The sequence below is a fragment of the Heloderma suspectum genome, chromosome 5, assembly GCF_057233095.1.
Source record: "Heloderma suspectum isolate Gila_16-S chromosome 5, 16-S_ref, whole genome shotgun sequence".
NCBI classification, from domain to species: Eukaryota; Metazoa; Chordata; class Lepidosauria; order Squamata; family Helodermatidae; genus Heloderma; species Heloderma suspectum.
In genome coordinates this window covers 16571030-16586586 of record NC_139462.1, presented here as the reverse complement: position 1 = coordinate 16586586, position 15557 = coordinate 16571030, and the positions used below count along the sequence as shown (strand labels likewise).

Below are 15557 nucleotides of genomic sequence, written 5' to 3'. Positions count from 1 at the left end.
CTGTGTATCACACATATCTTAGAGCAGGGGTCCCTAAACCCCAGGCCGCAGAGTGGTACCTGTCTGTGGCCTGTTAGCAAACGGGCCGCAGGGGTGTGCAAAACCCCCTCACCTTGGGTCCACCGGGGGGGGGGGAGGCGATCCGTCCCCCCCCCCCCCGGAATCCTTGCTGGCCCTGTCCGGCTCCGCTCCGCAGCGAGTCCGCAGAGCTGCCGGCTGGCTCCGGCTGCTGGAGGACTTCCAGCCGCTGGGACGCAAATGGCATCCGCGTAGCGGATGCCATTTATGTCGCTGTTCTTCAAGTAATAGGCTATGTAAATCTTTACGTAGCCAATTACTGCAAAGAATAGGGACGCAAATGGCATCCGCTATGCGGACACCATTTGCATCCCAGCGGCCAGAAGTCTGCCAGCGAACCCCCCCCCCCCCCGCCGTACGTGGAAAAATTGTCTTCCATGAGACCGGTCCCTGGCACCAAAAAGGTTGGGGACTGCTGTCTTAGACATTACCATGAGAGTTATCAAGCTGCAAGGAACAAGGCTGCTGCTGAAGATGGCTTGGGTTGGACAAGATCCTTTTCCAGTCTATCTTTTGACATGACTCAGAGGAAAGATAAGAATGGAAAGATCAGATTCTCCAGGTTGGTGTGAGGAAGACATCGCTACAATGGATTAATTCCCTCTATCGTCCACGAAAAGCAGGGACTGTGTGGCAGGGTTTTGTGAAGGCTAGCAGTCCCAGACTCCTTCCTCCTAGTTCATCGCTGCTTTTTGCCCAGGATAGATGGCTTTTCTCCTGTGGCACCCCGGCTGTGAAATGAGCTCCCTAGAGAGGTTCGGCTGGTGCCTACATTGTGCTTTTTCCAGCTCCAGGTGAAGACCTTCCCAGCATTTTAGCATTCTAGTCTTTTAGTTTTGCTGTTTTAAATCTGTTACTGTATTTTAAATCTTTGCACTGCTGCTAGATTTTATTCTGGTTGTATGTTTATACTGTAGTTTTAAGCTTTTATATTTTATATTGTTTTATGCTGTACTTTATGGTTTTAATTTTTGTGAACTGCCCAGAGAGCTTCAGTTATTGTACAGAAATAGTATAGAAATGTGATCGATAAATAAATAAATAAATAAATAAATGTGATTAGTGAGCTGATGTGCTGGTGGTGGGTAGATGCCTCAGGTGAACACAAAAAAAAGAACGTCTCAACCAACAGGGGCATTCATACGAACCCTGATGTGCAGCTTGTAATGGTGTGAAAAGGTAGAAGGGCTGTGACCGTGCTGCAGCATGGCACAAGTCATGTGATGACACCGATTGTGCTGGTAGTGGGTGCAATGGTGCCGAGGAGATGGAGAGAGATGCTGACTGTAGTCCTAGTCCCTGCCAGGATAAGGGTCAAAATAGCACAGATCCTCCTGAACAGAATGATGGGATGAGCCCCACTTCCATGACCTAATTCATTGATGGTCCCAAGAGAAAGATGGCGAGCAAGATTAGTGACACTGAGGTGGTTCTCTCCACATCAAACCCCATCTGCATTCATCAGAGTCAGAGTCAAAATTATCAGAATCCCTGGAATAGTATGAGTCTGGAGATCCCTAGTGTGAAACAGAGGACCAGTGACTAGGACAACTGCAGCAAAAAACCTGGGGAGCTGTGGCCAGAAGATCTGCCTCTGCAATCTTGAGGCAAGTCAGAGAATTGGTAGACTTCTCCCATATCTTACCCTCAGGGGTTGACCTGATAATCTGTACCGCATCAAATTTTCCAAGATGAAGACATCTACCCAGAATAGGCAGTTGTTCACATACCACGACTGGTATTGATGTCCCAGTATTGGCCTTCAGTGGGTATGCCTGAGTGTTGATGACACTGGAGGAAGAATCAACACTGAAGGGAGAGGCATCTGGATCTGGAACAGTGGATGGGAGTTGTGACAGAGACTGAGGAGAGTCAGTGGACTCTGGAGCCAATAAGGACATTTCCAGAGGTTATGTGAAAGAAACACTGGATTGCACTGGTGGCAGTTGAACCCTAGTGTCTCTGGTGTCTGTGGCCTTAAGGGCTTGCTCCCAAAGAAGCTCTCAAAGCCTTGAGGAATGATTTTGACTAGCCTACTTAGCAAAAGCCTGAAAAAAGAGCAGGAATCCACCTTATGACTCTCTGCCAAACAAAGTAGGCAGAAAGAGTGGCTGTCTGTGGGGGGCTATTTGCTCCTGCAACAAGAGCACTTGCAGAAGGGATCCTTAAGGGCCATAAACTCTAAGGAGGCAATGAGACGCCCAAAGACAAATGCGAACTCCAAAATAAAATTCAAAATGCTAAATAAGAGAGAAACTGGATAGGAAAGAAAGAGAATAAAATGGTGGTGGCTGAAGTAGAACTGACCAGGAAGAGCAGGACTTCAGCCTTTGAGTGTGTGCAGTAGGGTGGGACTGGATTCCCACTAAAAGCTGACACGCTATCAGCTTTCAGAACGTTCCCAAACAGAGCTCTGTGCAGGTGCAGAACCCAGAGGTGTGACGCATGGAGATCATGAAGAAGAACTTTCAGTGTGAGGCTGGGTGCACTACTTGGGACTGTGCACACTCGGATCTCAGAAGCCTCCTCAGGCACAAAAGGAATAAGGAGGTTTCATATCCGCCCCTGCGAACTGCAGGCAGTATGAGCTTCTGGACTGGCCAGGCCTGACATAAACATTAGGTGCCTGACTTTCTGCTTTTCCTGGAGCGACGCCTTCTGCCTGGTTTCTGCTTTCGGTGAAAGCTCCGGTTCAAGCCCAGTTACAGCTCAAGGCCCATCTTTGGCTCCAGCCCCAGCAGCTGACCTCCAGGACATGCTAGGCTTAGATCGAATACGGCTGTTTGGTCCTTGCACAGCCAGTCCACCCTCAATCCCCATGGCAGCATGATCTTGGTCTCCTCACGCCAAGTGACCGTGGCCAAGCCCACCCCACCCCACCTGGCTCACTGAGAAATTCCTTATAAATCCATCTGCTCTTGATCCACATCTCCTGCTTTTACTATTAAAGGGCTCTGGAGCACTGAGGTGACCAAGGTAACCACCTCTTTCCTGCCCTTCACAATTGTGGCCCAGACTATTCCATCTTCTTCCTCCGTGACCTCTTTACATGGATGGCTCCTGGCCTGAGGTGATTTCCCCACCACATGAAGGCTCAGGCACAGGGGAAGAAGGAAGGATGCTGAAAATGAATTACCCAGGGACCCAACAGTTTGTCAAGTAAGGTAGAAGTACAGAGAACGAGAAAGAAACCAGGGCAGAAGGGGGGAGGAGAAGGAACACTTTCAGCTAAACTAGCTACTTTTCTTGTTTAAAGTTCATTTTCTCAGCTGCTTTTGTCATTTGTTGTCTTTTTAAACAAACAGATGCATAATCTCAGACCCTGACAATTTGACCTCTCCAACAGAGCTCCGGCCCTCATTTATTATTCCTGACAGCTACCAGTACAGTAGATGCCACTAGATGCCACTGGTGTTCTACAGTGTGGAAACACCTGGTCCTGGAGCAACAGCATCTTTGCCAAAAGGGATGTGACAGAGAGAGCACAAATCTGAGGCTTGGAACCCTCTGTGCCAGACCATGGCAAAAACTCCCTGGGATGGAATGAATGCCTTTGCCAGATGATTTGTGTTGGGTGTCAGTGAGAGAGAGAACACACATCTCTACTGAAATGGTCTCTCTCTCTCTCTCTCTCTCTCTCTCTCTCTCTCTCTCTCATTTCCCCTCCTTGTAATCCTAGAGTTTCTTCCTGCTTTCCCATCCCATGGCTGCTTTGATCTCAATACATTACTAATATTGCCAGTATTTAGGTTTCACAGAGGGCTTGACATTCTAGTACCTAAGATGGAGAGGAGGGAGAGTCATTATCCTAGTGTTGAGGATCAGAATCTGTCAGGAAGGGAAGATGTGCAAATAGATGGAAAGACTGAGGATTTATCTATATGTACAAAAGAAGCCAGAAATATAATTAATGCTTTCCAGATGTGTTACGTTCCATCTCTTGTACATCTACATATACAAGAAATTGGAAACACAGGGTAAGGAAGAGGCAGAAGTTCTATATAATCAGTTCTAAAAAAACCATTCTTGTGCCAAGAAAAGCTGAACTCTGAAGCCTGTGTGATTTTTGCAAATTGAGCAAACTTGCAAAGACTAGCACAAGCAGAATAAACGATTCAAAAGAAAAATGTATGAAATTTGCATGACATATAAAAGTTGTAAAATTCAGATTTTCTTAGTGCAGAATTTTGATCTGTTGCTGTTGTTATTGTTGTTTTTAGTGCAGAGTATGTATTGCTGTGCTTCTACAGCTTCCAGCTAATTAGAAGACTGGGTCTGGGAGCCAACCAAGGTCTGTAAGATCCTGAAACCAGCAGAGATATTTGGACAAAGCTCAACGTTTGGTAGATCTTCCAAATTTTGCAAAACGGTTGAAGGCAGCTGTCTGCACACCACAGTTCTACTTTTAAACTACCATGCTTCTAGTTCTGTAAAGGTAATGCAGCACCTGGCAGATTGCTCAGAGAAAGCAAGCAAGCAAGCAGTTATTTTGTGGCAGAGAAGAAAATGTTCTCTTCCTGGAAAGGGAAGCACAGGATGCACCATTTCTTGGAGGCAGGTTTGTGGCCACGGTGCTGCAAGGCTTACCTGGAATGGAAGGCCTGATGCCAAGGACTGCCAATCATACCCTGAGATATTTGCATCATACTGAGATCGGGTTGGTGCTCTGCGAACTTGGCTGGATGCCAGGAGTGTGGTCGGCCCACGGGTACACTTCGTCTGGGAAGAAAGGATAAAATTATTAGAGACAGCCACTCACTCAGGTACTCTGACAGGTGGAGCAAGATCATTTGATTATTATTTAGCATGTATACTGTGCCAGCAGTGTGGCGCTGTCCAGAAAGTAAACGCATCATGGTCTCTGCTCCCTGACATTTATTACATTCTACTCTGCTACCATTCGTGGATACAAGCCACCAAGACCACCCTGTTGAAAAAGAATTGGACCTGGTGCAAAAGAACATAATAATGAACTGAGCCCTAAATGTCCAAAATGTTGTCAGATTTGGCAACCTTAATGGCAACATGGTCTTCAAGTGGTTTCAAACCCACAAAAAATTCTGGCTATAACCAGAGATGGGACATACCAGTGGCAACATCATTTTGTTTTGCTTAGGTTTCTTTAAAAGAGAGAGAGAGAGAGAGAGAGAGAGAGAAAGAAAAAGACCATGAGAGAGGACAACCAGATACAAAGAATATACAGAATAAAGGAAATAAAGAAAACACATGGAGATATATTAAAGCACAATAAAACACATGAAAGAGGCATGTAAACTTAGATTCAAATAACACATTAAAACTCACAATTGGTTACTGTTATCATACTGTGTAATTTCTGGAGCTTGACGAAAAGCTAGCCTGTTACCCCAGTTCATACAGAAAACTTAATCAGACATATATAATTTCTGGTAATTTCTCTCTTTATCTGCATACTTTGTGTAACCCTAGCATCTCCAACGTGGTGCCCATGGGTACCAATGTGCCCACACACACCTCTCTTGGTGCCTGCCAAGCTCCCTGACTCTCCTGATTTTTATTTTAGTTATAAAGATTTTTTTAACATTAAAAACCTTTTTTTTTTTTAAACAGGGAGGCTGGCATTCAGCAAAGTGTAGCCCTCCAGTGCCATCTTCATTCAGGTTGAAAAGAGTGGTTTGTGTTTTGGAGCTCAGACTCCACCTTTGCCTTGTACTTTGGTTCTTGGACAAGTTACTTTTCTTTTTGTCTCATCATTTTGCCTCCTGTGAAATGTGTGTTTTATGACTGGCCATGGCTACCATGGCAGCCAGTTTATGAATGGGCAAGCCCTCTATGGCAGCCATCTTGTAAGAACACCCACAATACTCTCTCAAAATTCCATATGTACCTACCAAACCCAAAAGGGTCAGGACCCTTGTCTGTAGATTTGTCTGAACTGTATAAGCACAATAAAATCGACTAATTGGTAAGACGTCTCTTAACAACCTATACTAGAATTCTGGCTGATGCAGCTTCTCTGATGCTGGCATGACAAGTTGCACCTGTCCACATTATTTCTTCTCTACAATGATTAAAGGTACAAGAACCTTTGTCTTGTTCTGCCAGAGAAGAGGAGGAGAAAGATGAACCTATATGCTAAAAAAGGCTAGAAAGGAGGAGGAAAAGACTAGAAAAGAAGAGATTTTTCACTGTTCGTTTTTTGTTTTTTCTAGATTCCTGAAGGATTCACTACTGCAGTAATTCCCAAATTGTGTGCCAGAACACAGTAGAGTGCTACGAGAGAATGGCGTGCCATGGGGATGCAAGTGTCAGGGTGGACACTGAGCCCATAGAAACTCAGAGCAGTTCTGATTCTGAGGAGGAACAGCCATCTGTGGGAGAGGAGCGCGCTCATCCCTCCCAGGCCCTGCAGCTGGCAGAGATTCCTCCTGCTGGCATTCCAGACATAGATAGAGGTCCTGGGAGTGAAAGAGCGCGGGAGGAGGGCTGGCTGGATGCTCGACGCAGACGCAAAGAGCAACGAGCTATGGAGGGCACGGAAAGGAGGCGTAGTGCCTGTTTGGCGCGCAAACAACCGTCGCATCCAGAGGATCCAAGGAAAAAGGGGAGGGGCTCTCCCTAGCCCATAAGTTCAGGGTCTGCAAGTGATTCTTGTTCAAACGGGGACCAACTGTTTCCAACCCAGGGCATAGGTTACTCTGCTGTTCATAGCTTAGTCACTGGTGATAGAGTTATTAAGTTGTAAAAGGAATAAAGCCTTGAAAAGAATCCTTTGTCTGTGTCTGGAGTTGGCTACTGGAGTAGACTGAAAGAGGCCGGCTAGGGCCCGCTGACAGCAAGGGTGTATGTATCTATGTATGTTGCCCTTAGCTCTTTGGAGGAAGGGTAGGACAGAAAAGTAACAACTGATTAATTAAAGCTCCTGCTGTCACTGTCGGTCATGGCTCTGAATAATTCACTGATCTGGCCTTACTTTCTTCCGCTCAGCCTCTTCTGGGTGTGGGTAATTCTACTACATCTCTGCACCACGCATGATAGGAAGGAGAAATCTCACGAAATTAGGGAGCAATCTTATGGCTGCTAGTCAGCAGCTAGACAGCCATAGGATAGGTCGCTCCCGGGAAATGACCTCGGAGCCCATGCTCTGAGGTCAGTTCCTGGAAAACCAGCCCCCCCCCCGCACCGCCTAGTAGGCAGTGAGGATTGGCCCCATGCTCTGCGCTCGTAAGAGCAGAGTGGGGTGGCAAAAACGGGGCGTTCCCGGGGCCGGGCTTGGGAGGTCAGAAATGCCAGTACGACACATCCTATGTGCTTTCCAGCTGCCACTCCCCATGTCCCGAGGTCCTGTGGATAGACAGCCAAAATCAGCTGTCCAGCTGCAAAAGCAGGGCAGGGGGAGCGAGGAGGAGATCCACTCCTCACCACTCCTCCTGCCCTGCACTGGATAGGCGGTTGCCCCCGGGGTCGGAGGCAACCATCGATCCACACAGGATTGCTCCCTCATTCACTCTAAGAAGGCAGACCCAGAACAATTATTCATGCTGAAATACAGTAGCTCATCTTATCTCAGGGTATGCAGTTTTTACCCTTAGACATCCCAAGTGTCAGCCTTTTCAGTTATAAGACTGAGGCGGGTTTATTGACAACTTTTGTCTGTTAATTTTATATCAGTTGTTTTGTAAAAAAAAAACTATTGTTAATCACACTGAGAAACATTGTGGTTGAGAGGCAGGATATAAATATTTTGCATAGTAAGCATGCCTTCACATTTAATTCAGAAAAAGTGAGTCTCAGCTATCAGACATTTGAACATCACCAGAAGAATGAGTCTCCTACCCTTTGCCATCCCATTCTGTTGACAGAATCATATTAATAAGCGCTGAAGGTTTTTAAGAGGAGTTGTGCAAATCAAATATCATAGGTAGGTGCCCTTAAAACAGGGTTCTTTTGTTAACTCCCCTGCCAAGTAAATAAGGAAATTGAACACTGCTGGCTAGGAGGTGGACAGAATGGGATTTAACTCAGCAACTCACAGCCTCAACTTCAGAGAGACCCTCAAGATGTCTCCTCATAGCACACAGCAGCCTGAGGGATTTTACAAGATTTCTTTGTAGTTCTGGTTGAATCAAAACCTAGGACACTCCGATTTCTTGCTTGAGCAAGCACATTGTTTGACAGAAATAAAGCACACTCTCCCTCAAAGCTATCAGCAACTGACTGTTAAGAGAGTTGCAGTGCCAGGGTTTGTTTGTTTTCTTAAAGCCCATAATATTTTAAAACAACCCCAGAACAAAGTAATGAGTAAATAATGAAGCTGTGGATCTGAACCAAGAAACAAGAAAAAATAGCTGTGGGGCAAAACCTTGCATTGTGTCCATAACCTACCTTTGCCTAGAAAATGTAGATTACACTGTCATGGGATTAGAGCTATGATTTAAAACAGCCCAGGGTTCCCTCATATTGTAAAGATTTGCACTGTGTTCGTCTGAACTGGTGTGGGAGCTTTTATGGGGACAGCATGGAAACCTAGGCATGAGCATTCTGATCCTACATTTCCATTTGGAAGTTGAGGGAAAAGGCTCCCATTGACTTCAAAGGAAGGTCTTCATGTTAACAATAGTAAACTAATGGTTCATCCAATTTCATGGGTAGAGTTGGAAGTGTGAGAGTAAATAGGAAGAGATGAGAGAGTAAAAAAAGGATGCTCTCAGGATACTGGACCCTTGATACTGGGAAGTTAATTAACAAACCAAGGTTTGATACTTACTTGTTTTAACTAACTAGAATTAGAATAAACCACAGTTCCTCAGACTCATATGTAACAAGAAACTGCGGTTTAATCCAAACTGAAAGCAGAAGCTTTCACTGTCCTTCTAACACACTGAAAAGAGGAAGAGAGGAGAGGGGAATTTACGAGCCATGTCTTGCCTTGGTTTAATTGTGATTATCTAACCCATGGCTTAAACTTTAGATCAGAAGTAGGCAAACTGGTGCCCTCTAGATGTTTGGGATTACAACTCCCATAATCTCTGACCATTGGCCATGCTGGCTGGAGTTTACGGGAGTTGTAGTCCAAAACATCTGAAGAGTACCTGGTTGCCTAATCCTGCTTTAGATATAATTTGAACTAGATGTTAGTGGCATTATAAAAATGGATGATAAATTGAATGCGAATGTTAATACAGATATAGCCAAAGCAACTGAATCACAAATGGAAGTGATAGGAGCACCAGTCTGTCCAGGACATCTGTTTTGCATACAAAATAAACAGGCCTTACTAGTCCATCACAACTGCTTTTTTATTTAAGAAAAGGAACAATATAAAACATCACCCACATGCAGGGTGATTTCATCCTTTCTTCAGCACGAAGTGGTTAATACAGATTAATCAAAATGGAAGAAAAACTAATCTGAAGACAAATGTTTAACTATGTGTAATAAGCAGACTTGATTCTGTAACAGAATGTACCTTCCTTTAGGGTAAAAGAACCACAAGAACAACAGCAAACACAGAGACTGGGCCAAATTTATCAGTGTGTGTGTGTGTGTGTGTGTGTGAGAGAGAGAGAGACAGACAGACACAGAGTCACTATCCTAAGAAAAATGAATAAATCACAATTCTGCACCCAAGGGGTAACAAGAACATAAGAAGAGCCATGCTGGATCAGACCAAGGGTCCATCTAGTCCAGCATTCTGTTCACACAATGGACAACCAGCTGTCGGCCAGAAACCCACAAGCAGGGCATAACTGCAACAGCACCCTCCCACCCATGTTCCCCAGCAACTGGTGTACATAGGCTCACTGCCTCTGGTACTGGAGGGAGCACACAGCCAGGACTAGCAGCCACCGATAGCCTTTTCGTCCAGGAATTTGTCCAACCCCCTTTTAAAGCCATCCAAATTGGTGGCCATCACTACATCCTGTGGTAGCGAATTCCATAGTTTAACTATGCGCTGTGTGAAGAAGTACTTCTCTTTTTCTGTCCTGAATCCCCCACCAATCAGCTTCATGGGATGACCCTGGGTTCTAGTATTTTGAGAGAAGAAGAAAAATGTCTCCCTATCCACATTCTCCACACCATGCATAATTTTGTACACCTCTATCATGCCTCCCCTTATCTTCCTTTTTACCAAGCTAAACAATCCCAGCTGTTGTAGCCTTCTCTCATAGGGGAGATGCTCCAGCCCCTTGATCATTTTAGTTGCCCTTTTCTGCACTTTTTCCAGCTCTACAGTATCTTCTTCTAGGTCTGGTGACTAGAACTGGACACAGTATTCCAAGTGTGGCTGCACCATAGATTTGTATAGGGGCAGTATAATTTTGGCAGTTTTATTCTCAATTCCTTTTCTAATTGTGCCTAACATGGAGTTTGCCTTTTTTTTTTTTTTTTACAGCAGTCGCAAACTGGGTTGACATCTTCATTGAGCTGTCCACCACAACCCCAAGATCTCTCATCGTTGGTCACTGCTAGTTCAGATCCCATCAGGCTATACTTGAAGTTGGGATTTTTCGCCCCAACATTCATCACTTTACACTTGCTTGCACTTGCCATTTAGATGCCCATTCTCCCAGTTTGGAGAGATCCTTCTGGAGCTCTTCACAATCTCATTGTGTTTTAACTACCCTAAATAATTTGGTGTCATCCACAAACTTGGCCACTTCAACTGCTCACTCCTAATTCCAGATCATTTATGAACAGGTTGAAAAGCATTGGTCCTAATACAGATCCCTGTGGGATCCCACTATTTACTTCCTTCCATTGGGTGAATTTACCATTTATTCCTACTCTTCTGCTTTCTGTTCTTTAACCAGTTACTGATTCATAAGAAGACCTCTCCTCTTATTCCATGACTGCTAAGTTTGCTCAGGAGTCTTTGGTGAGGGACTTTGTCAAAAGCCTTTTGGAAATCCAAGTAAACAACATCTACTGGATCACCCCTGGTTATTGACACTGCATGGTTATTGACATTCTCAAAGCACTCCAAAAGGTTAGTGAGACAAGACGTATCTTTGTGGAAGCCGTGTTGATTCTTTTTCAGCAGGTCTTGTCCTTCTATATGCTTAACTAATTTCATCTTTAATAATGACTTCAACCAATTTACCCAGGACAGATGTTAAGCTAACAGGCCTGTAATTTCCCAGATCCCCTCTGGATCCCTTTCTGAAAATTGGTGTTAGATTGGCCATCTTCCAGTCCTCTGGTATAGAGGCTGATCTTAGGGACATGTTGCATATTTTGGTTAGAAGGTCAGCAACTTCATATCTGAATTCTTTGAAAACTCTGGGATGGATACCATCTGGGTCCAGTGATTTATTTACTTTCAATTTATCAGTAAGGTTGAGAACTTCATCTTTTGTCACCACTGTTTGCCTCAGTTCCTCAGACTCCCTTCCTGAAAACATCAATTCAGGCACAGGTATCTGTCCTATATCTTCTGCAGTGAAGACAGATGAAAAGAATTCATTCAGCTTCTTTGCAATCTCCTTGTCCCCCTTCAGTACTCCTTTAACTCCACTGTCATCCAATAGTCCAACTACCTCCCTAGCTGGTTTTCTGCTTCTGATATATTTAACAATTCTTTATTGCTGGCCTTGATGTTGTTAGCGATTTGCTCTTCAAAATGCTTTTTTGCATCTCTTATTGTTTGCTTGCATCACCTTTGTGGAAGCTTGTGCTCCCTTTTGTTTTCCTCACTTGGGCAAGACTTCCATTTTTCTGACGGAAGCCCTCTTTTTTCTAATAGACTCTTTGACACTGCTCTTTAACCATGTCAGTGACCTCTTGGACTTGGTGCTACTTTTCTTAACTTGTGGTATAAATTTTAGCTGGGCATTATTGTGGTTTTGAGTAATCTCCAAGGATTCTGAAGGGATTTAATCCTCTTGACTCTCCCTTTTAATTTCCTTTTCACCAGTTCCCTCATTTTAGAGAAGTTTCCTCTTTTGAAGTCAAATGTGATTGTGTTGGACTCCCTGGGCAATTTCTCACGTAAATATATATTAAATCTGATAGTACTGTGATCACTGTTTCCAAGTGGTTCAACAACATTTACATCTCATACTAGGTCCTGGGTGACACCATTTAGGATTAAATCCATGGTTGCCTCCCCTCTGGTCAGTTCCACGACCAACTGTTCTAGAGCACAATCATTTAGGGCATCGAGAAATTTAACCTCTTTTTTGTGGCTGGAACGTGCATTTATCCAATCAATGTGGGGGTAATCTGAAGGTCAAATTCTACTGGGATAAATATATTGTAAAATTAATAAAATTTAGTGATTTATATACATTATGCAAATGAAGCACACTTTCACAAATGTCCTTATTTTGCATGACTTCTTCTTCTGCTGCTGTTCATGTGGGGCGCTTGGGGTCAGATGCAAGCAGCTAAAGATTTAATCACAGGAAATTCTTCTGTCAAGCAAGGGTGTTTCTTCCATGGCTGCCCAACCCATGAACTCGCACCACACAAAACACTTGCACTGTCTTCCCATACATGTCGGGTGCTGCATGGCTCAAACTGGGAGCCCTGTGGGTCAATCAAACACCAATTCCCTGCTGCCTGTGCAGGGAGGCCCTCTGCAGATCAGCAGAGCAAACTGCAGGCAATTCAAGTCAGCATACAGACAGAATACTCCTGAGCTGAGGGATCAGGTGATGCAGGAGAGCCAATCCCATGTCACTGCCTGCTATATAGCTCCAAGGCTTGCTATGTTCCCTCAGCTGACTCTAGCAACTTGCTTCTTACAGAAGCTGGCTGTCTTGAGCTTCCAAACTATTGCCCAGCCTACTGCCTTCTCACTACTGTTCTGTATGGTTCCCTGGCAGGGATGTTGCTAGGCACTTAAAAGATTCAGGGCCCAGGCCTTCAGGAGACAGATCTGCATATGCTCATTTATCTCTAGAAATAATTACTAGGATTTATTTAAATTTCACAGGAGGCAAAGCCAGCCAGTTAATTTCTCATTGAAACCACATCAAATAAAATAAATTCTCCAATTAATTTGCACCCTGATCCAGATCATCCCAAACCAATGGAAAAGGTTTTTCCCCCCTAAACTTACTTGCCATGCAGGGGAAGATTTTTGGGGGGAAGCACATGGCAGCTAGTGGAAAGGGGAGAGTCAACCCTTCCCTTCTCAGCTTCAATCCCCCTTGCTTAATGGCAATTTAGCTGAGAAAAAAACCCACTTCTATTAGTACCAATAAACACTCAGGGCTCTGTGGAATAGAGCCAGGGCCCTGAGAAACAGATTCAGGGCTGAGGCCCCAGCAATGCTCCTGTTATCTGACCTGGCCCCATCCCACTATCTCCTTTTCTGTCCTTCAATCACAGGAATGGTGAAGATGGTTTCGTTTCCTGTCTCGCCTACAGACTCCATCCCAGGCTGCCTCCTTTGTTTCTGGCTATCTTCAGCCTCTCTTGGAACACATCCATGTCAGCAACACAGCAACCAAAGCTTAAATTATAAAAAAGTGACCAGTGATGCCTCTGAGCAACGTCGCTCAGGAAGTGGCACTACCCAGGCCTAAAGCAGGATGCAAGGCACCAGTTCTGAACTGGCAGGTGTCTCTCCCAGCATGAAGTGGGAGGAGACCTCAGAGGCCTCATTCATTCATTCATTCATTCATTCATTCATTCATTTAATGCTATTTATACACATTCTACTAGCAAAGATTCTTGGGGCAGCTTACAACAAAGAAAAACAGATACATAAAAAGTAAGACCATAAAATCTGAATACAGCATAAAAACCAGCAGCAGAGGACAATATAATAAAACTTACAGCAGCTTCAGAAATCTTAAAACTTTAAAAATGTCTCAAGATATATCACTAAGGACACAATCCTATGCAGGCTTGGACAGAAAAAAGCCCTACAACTCTGGAACATGCTTAAAAGTTGTAGGACTTTTAGATTCTTTTAGAGCGCAATCCTGTGCATGTTTAGACAGAAACGTCTAAACATGCACAGGATTGCGCTAAAATAATCTTGAAATTAAAAGTTAAAAAGTCTGGGAAAATGTTGGGATCTGGGGCAAAGTCAGAGGTGGAGGAGGCAGGCATGTATCCAAGAGCAGTTTCACACACAAAGCTAAAGATACCCGTTTTTCTCAAACTTTTTTTGGGTACATGTGTGGATATCCTTAGGCAGAGCAGAAAGCAGGAATGTGCCATTTTAAAATCCATTTCATATTCTAGTCATTGCAAGAATTACACTGAAATTACAGATCCAGTAAATGGAAGGGAAAAACACACACAACCCTATTTAAGAATTGTGTGTAAAAAATGGCCCTTTGGCCTGATCTACACGCATGTCCACTCAGAAGCAAGCCAACTAAGTGCAGCAAGGCTTACTTCTGCGCTTAAACCTTTTTAGGGATCAGGCTGTATTTTCATCTTTCACCCCTGCAGCCTAAGTCTCCCTGTTCTGGATATAAAATATTGGCAGATATGAAGTTGCCTTGTGCCATTCATCAGCATTTTTGACAGCAAACGTCTGGCCAAAGCAATATCAAATGCGCTTGGTATTTGGCCCTAGGCTGTTTCTTCCTCTTCCTTATTCCTCCTCTTGCCTCTTTTTGAATTAATGTACTCAGTAGTGAACATTCCAAGAAGCTCTATTTCTTGCTTTACTTGGAAACATCAAACCTAAGTTTCCTTAACCCACCATATCCGAGGTCTTGTGATAGCAGGCATATTGATGAGTGGGAAAACACACATCTGCAAGGAATTATCTACTGACTTGAGCCTTACAGCGCAAGAGAAGAAAATGGAATTGGGGGGAAGGGGGAGAAAAGCTGATGACTGCTTTCAGTGTCAGCTTCGGGGGAGTATATACAAGGGGCGGAAAGCTATACAGCAGAACCCATGATTAAAGCACGAGTCTTCTTTGAGTTGATCTAGCAGGCTACAATTGCAGCCTCCTCTGCACACAGAAATGATAAATCACTGCAAAAGTTCACTACAATTCCTTGGAATACTTTTTCATCCGGGTTGTCGTTAGTGACAAAATACTGTAAAATGCTTGGGAAAGGAAAAAAAAGAGGAAGGAACAAGCCAGAATCTCAACACTTTCAATGGGAGAATGCTAAGGACATGCTTAATCTGCCTGCAGAAATCATCAAAATGCTTAACTTCTGTTGGATGGGCTCAAGATTAATTGGCATAGTTTCTTTGCAAAGAGCATCCATTGTATTCTGCAGTTTGACATGTATAAGCAGTGAAAGCCTACCATAACTTATGATGAGTCAAAGTGGAACTCATCCAATAAAATTTGGACTGCCTCAAGTAGTCCTGTGAATCTGATAGCATAGCAACTACAAAAGTTTTCAAGATGATCAGGTGTGAAAGAAATGATTGCTTTCCTTTTGGGAAACAGGATATGCATGGACCCAATTTTTTGTTCACATAAATGCTTGTAGAAGTCTAGTGCTATAAAAATACCTTGGATATCATCTAACTCTATAAATAACCTTGGAGATGGTTATTATGTCTGT

At 44.0% G+C, this 15557-nt stretch overlaps 1 protein-coding gene across 1 annotated transcript in view; it reads right to left on the bottom strand.

Annotated features, from left to right (window-relative positions):
• SHROOM3 (shroom family member 3) overlaps window positions 1–15557 on the bottom strand; it is a 263685-nt gene that overhangs the window by 29227 nt on the left and 218901 nt on the right. Inside the window, exon 6 of the mRNA XM_084855398.1 lies at window positions 4666–4797. Coding sequence (XP_084711524.1) covers window positions 4666–4797 — 132 coding nt within the window. The remainder of the gene's footprint in view (window positions 1–4665; window positions 4798–15557) is intronic.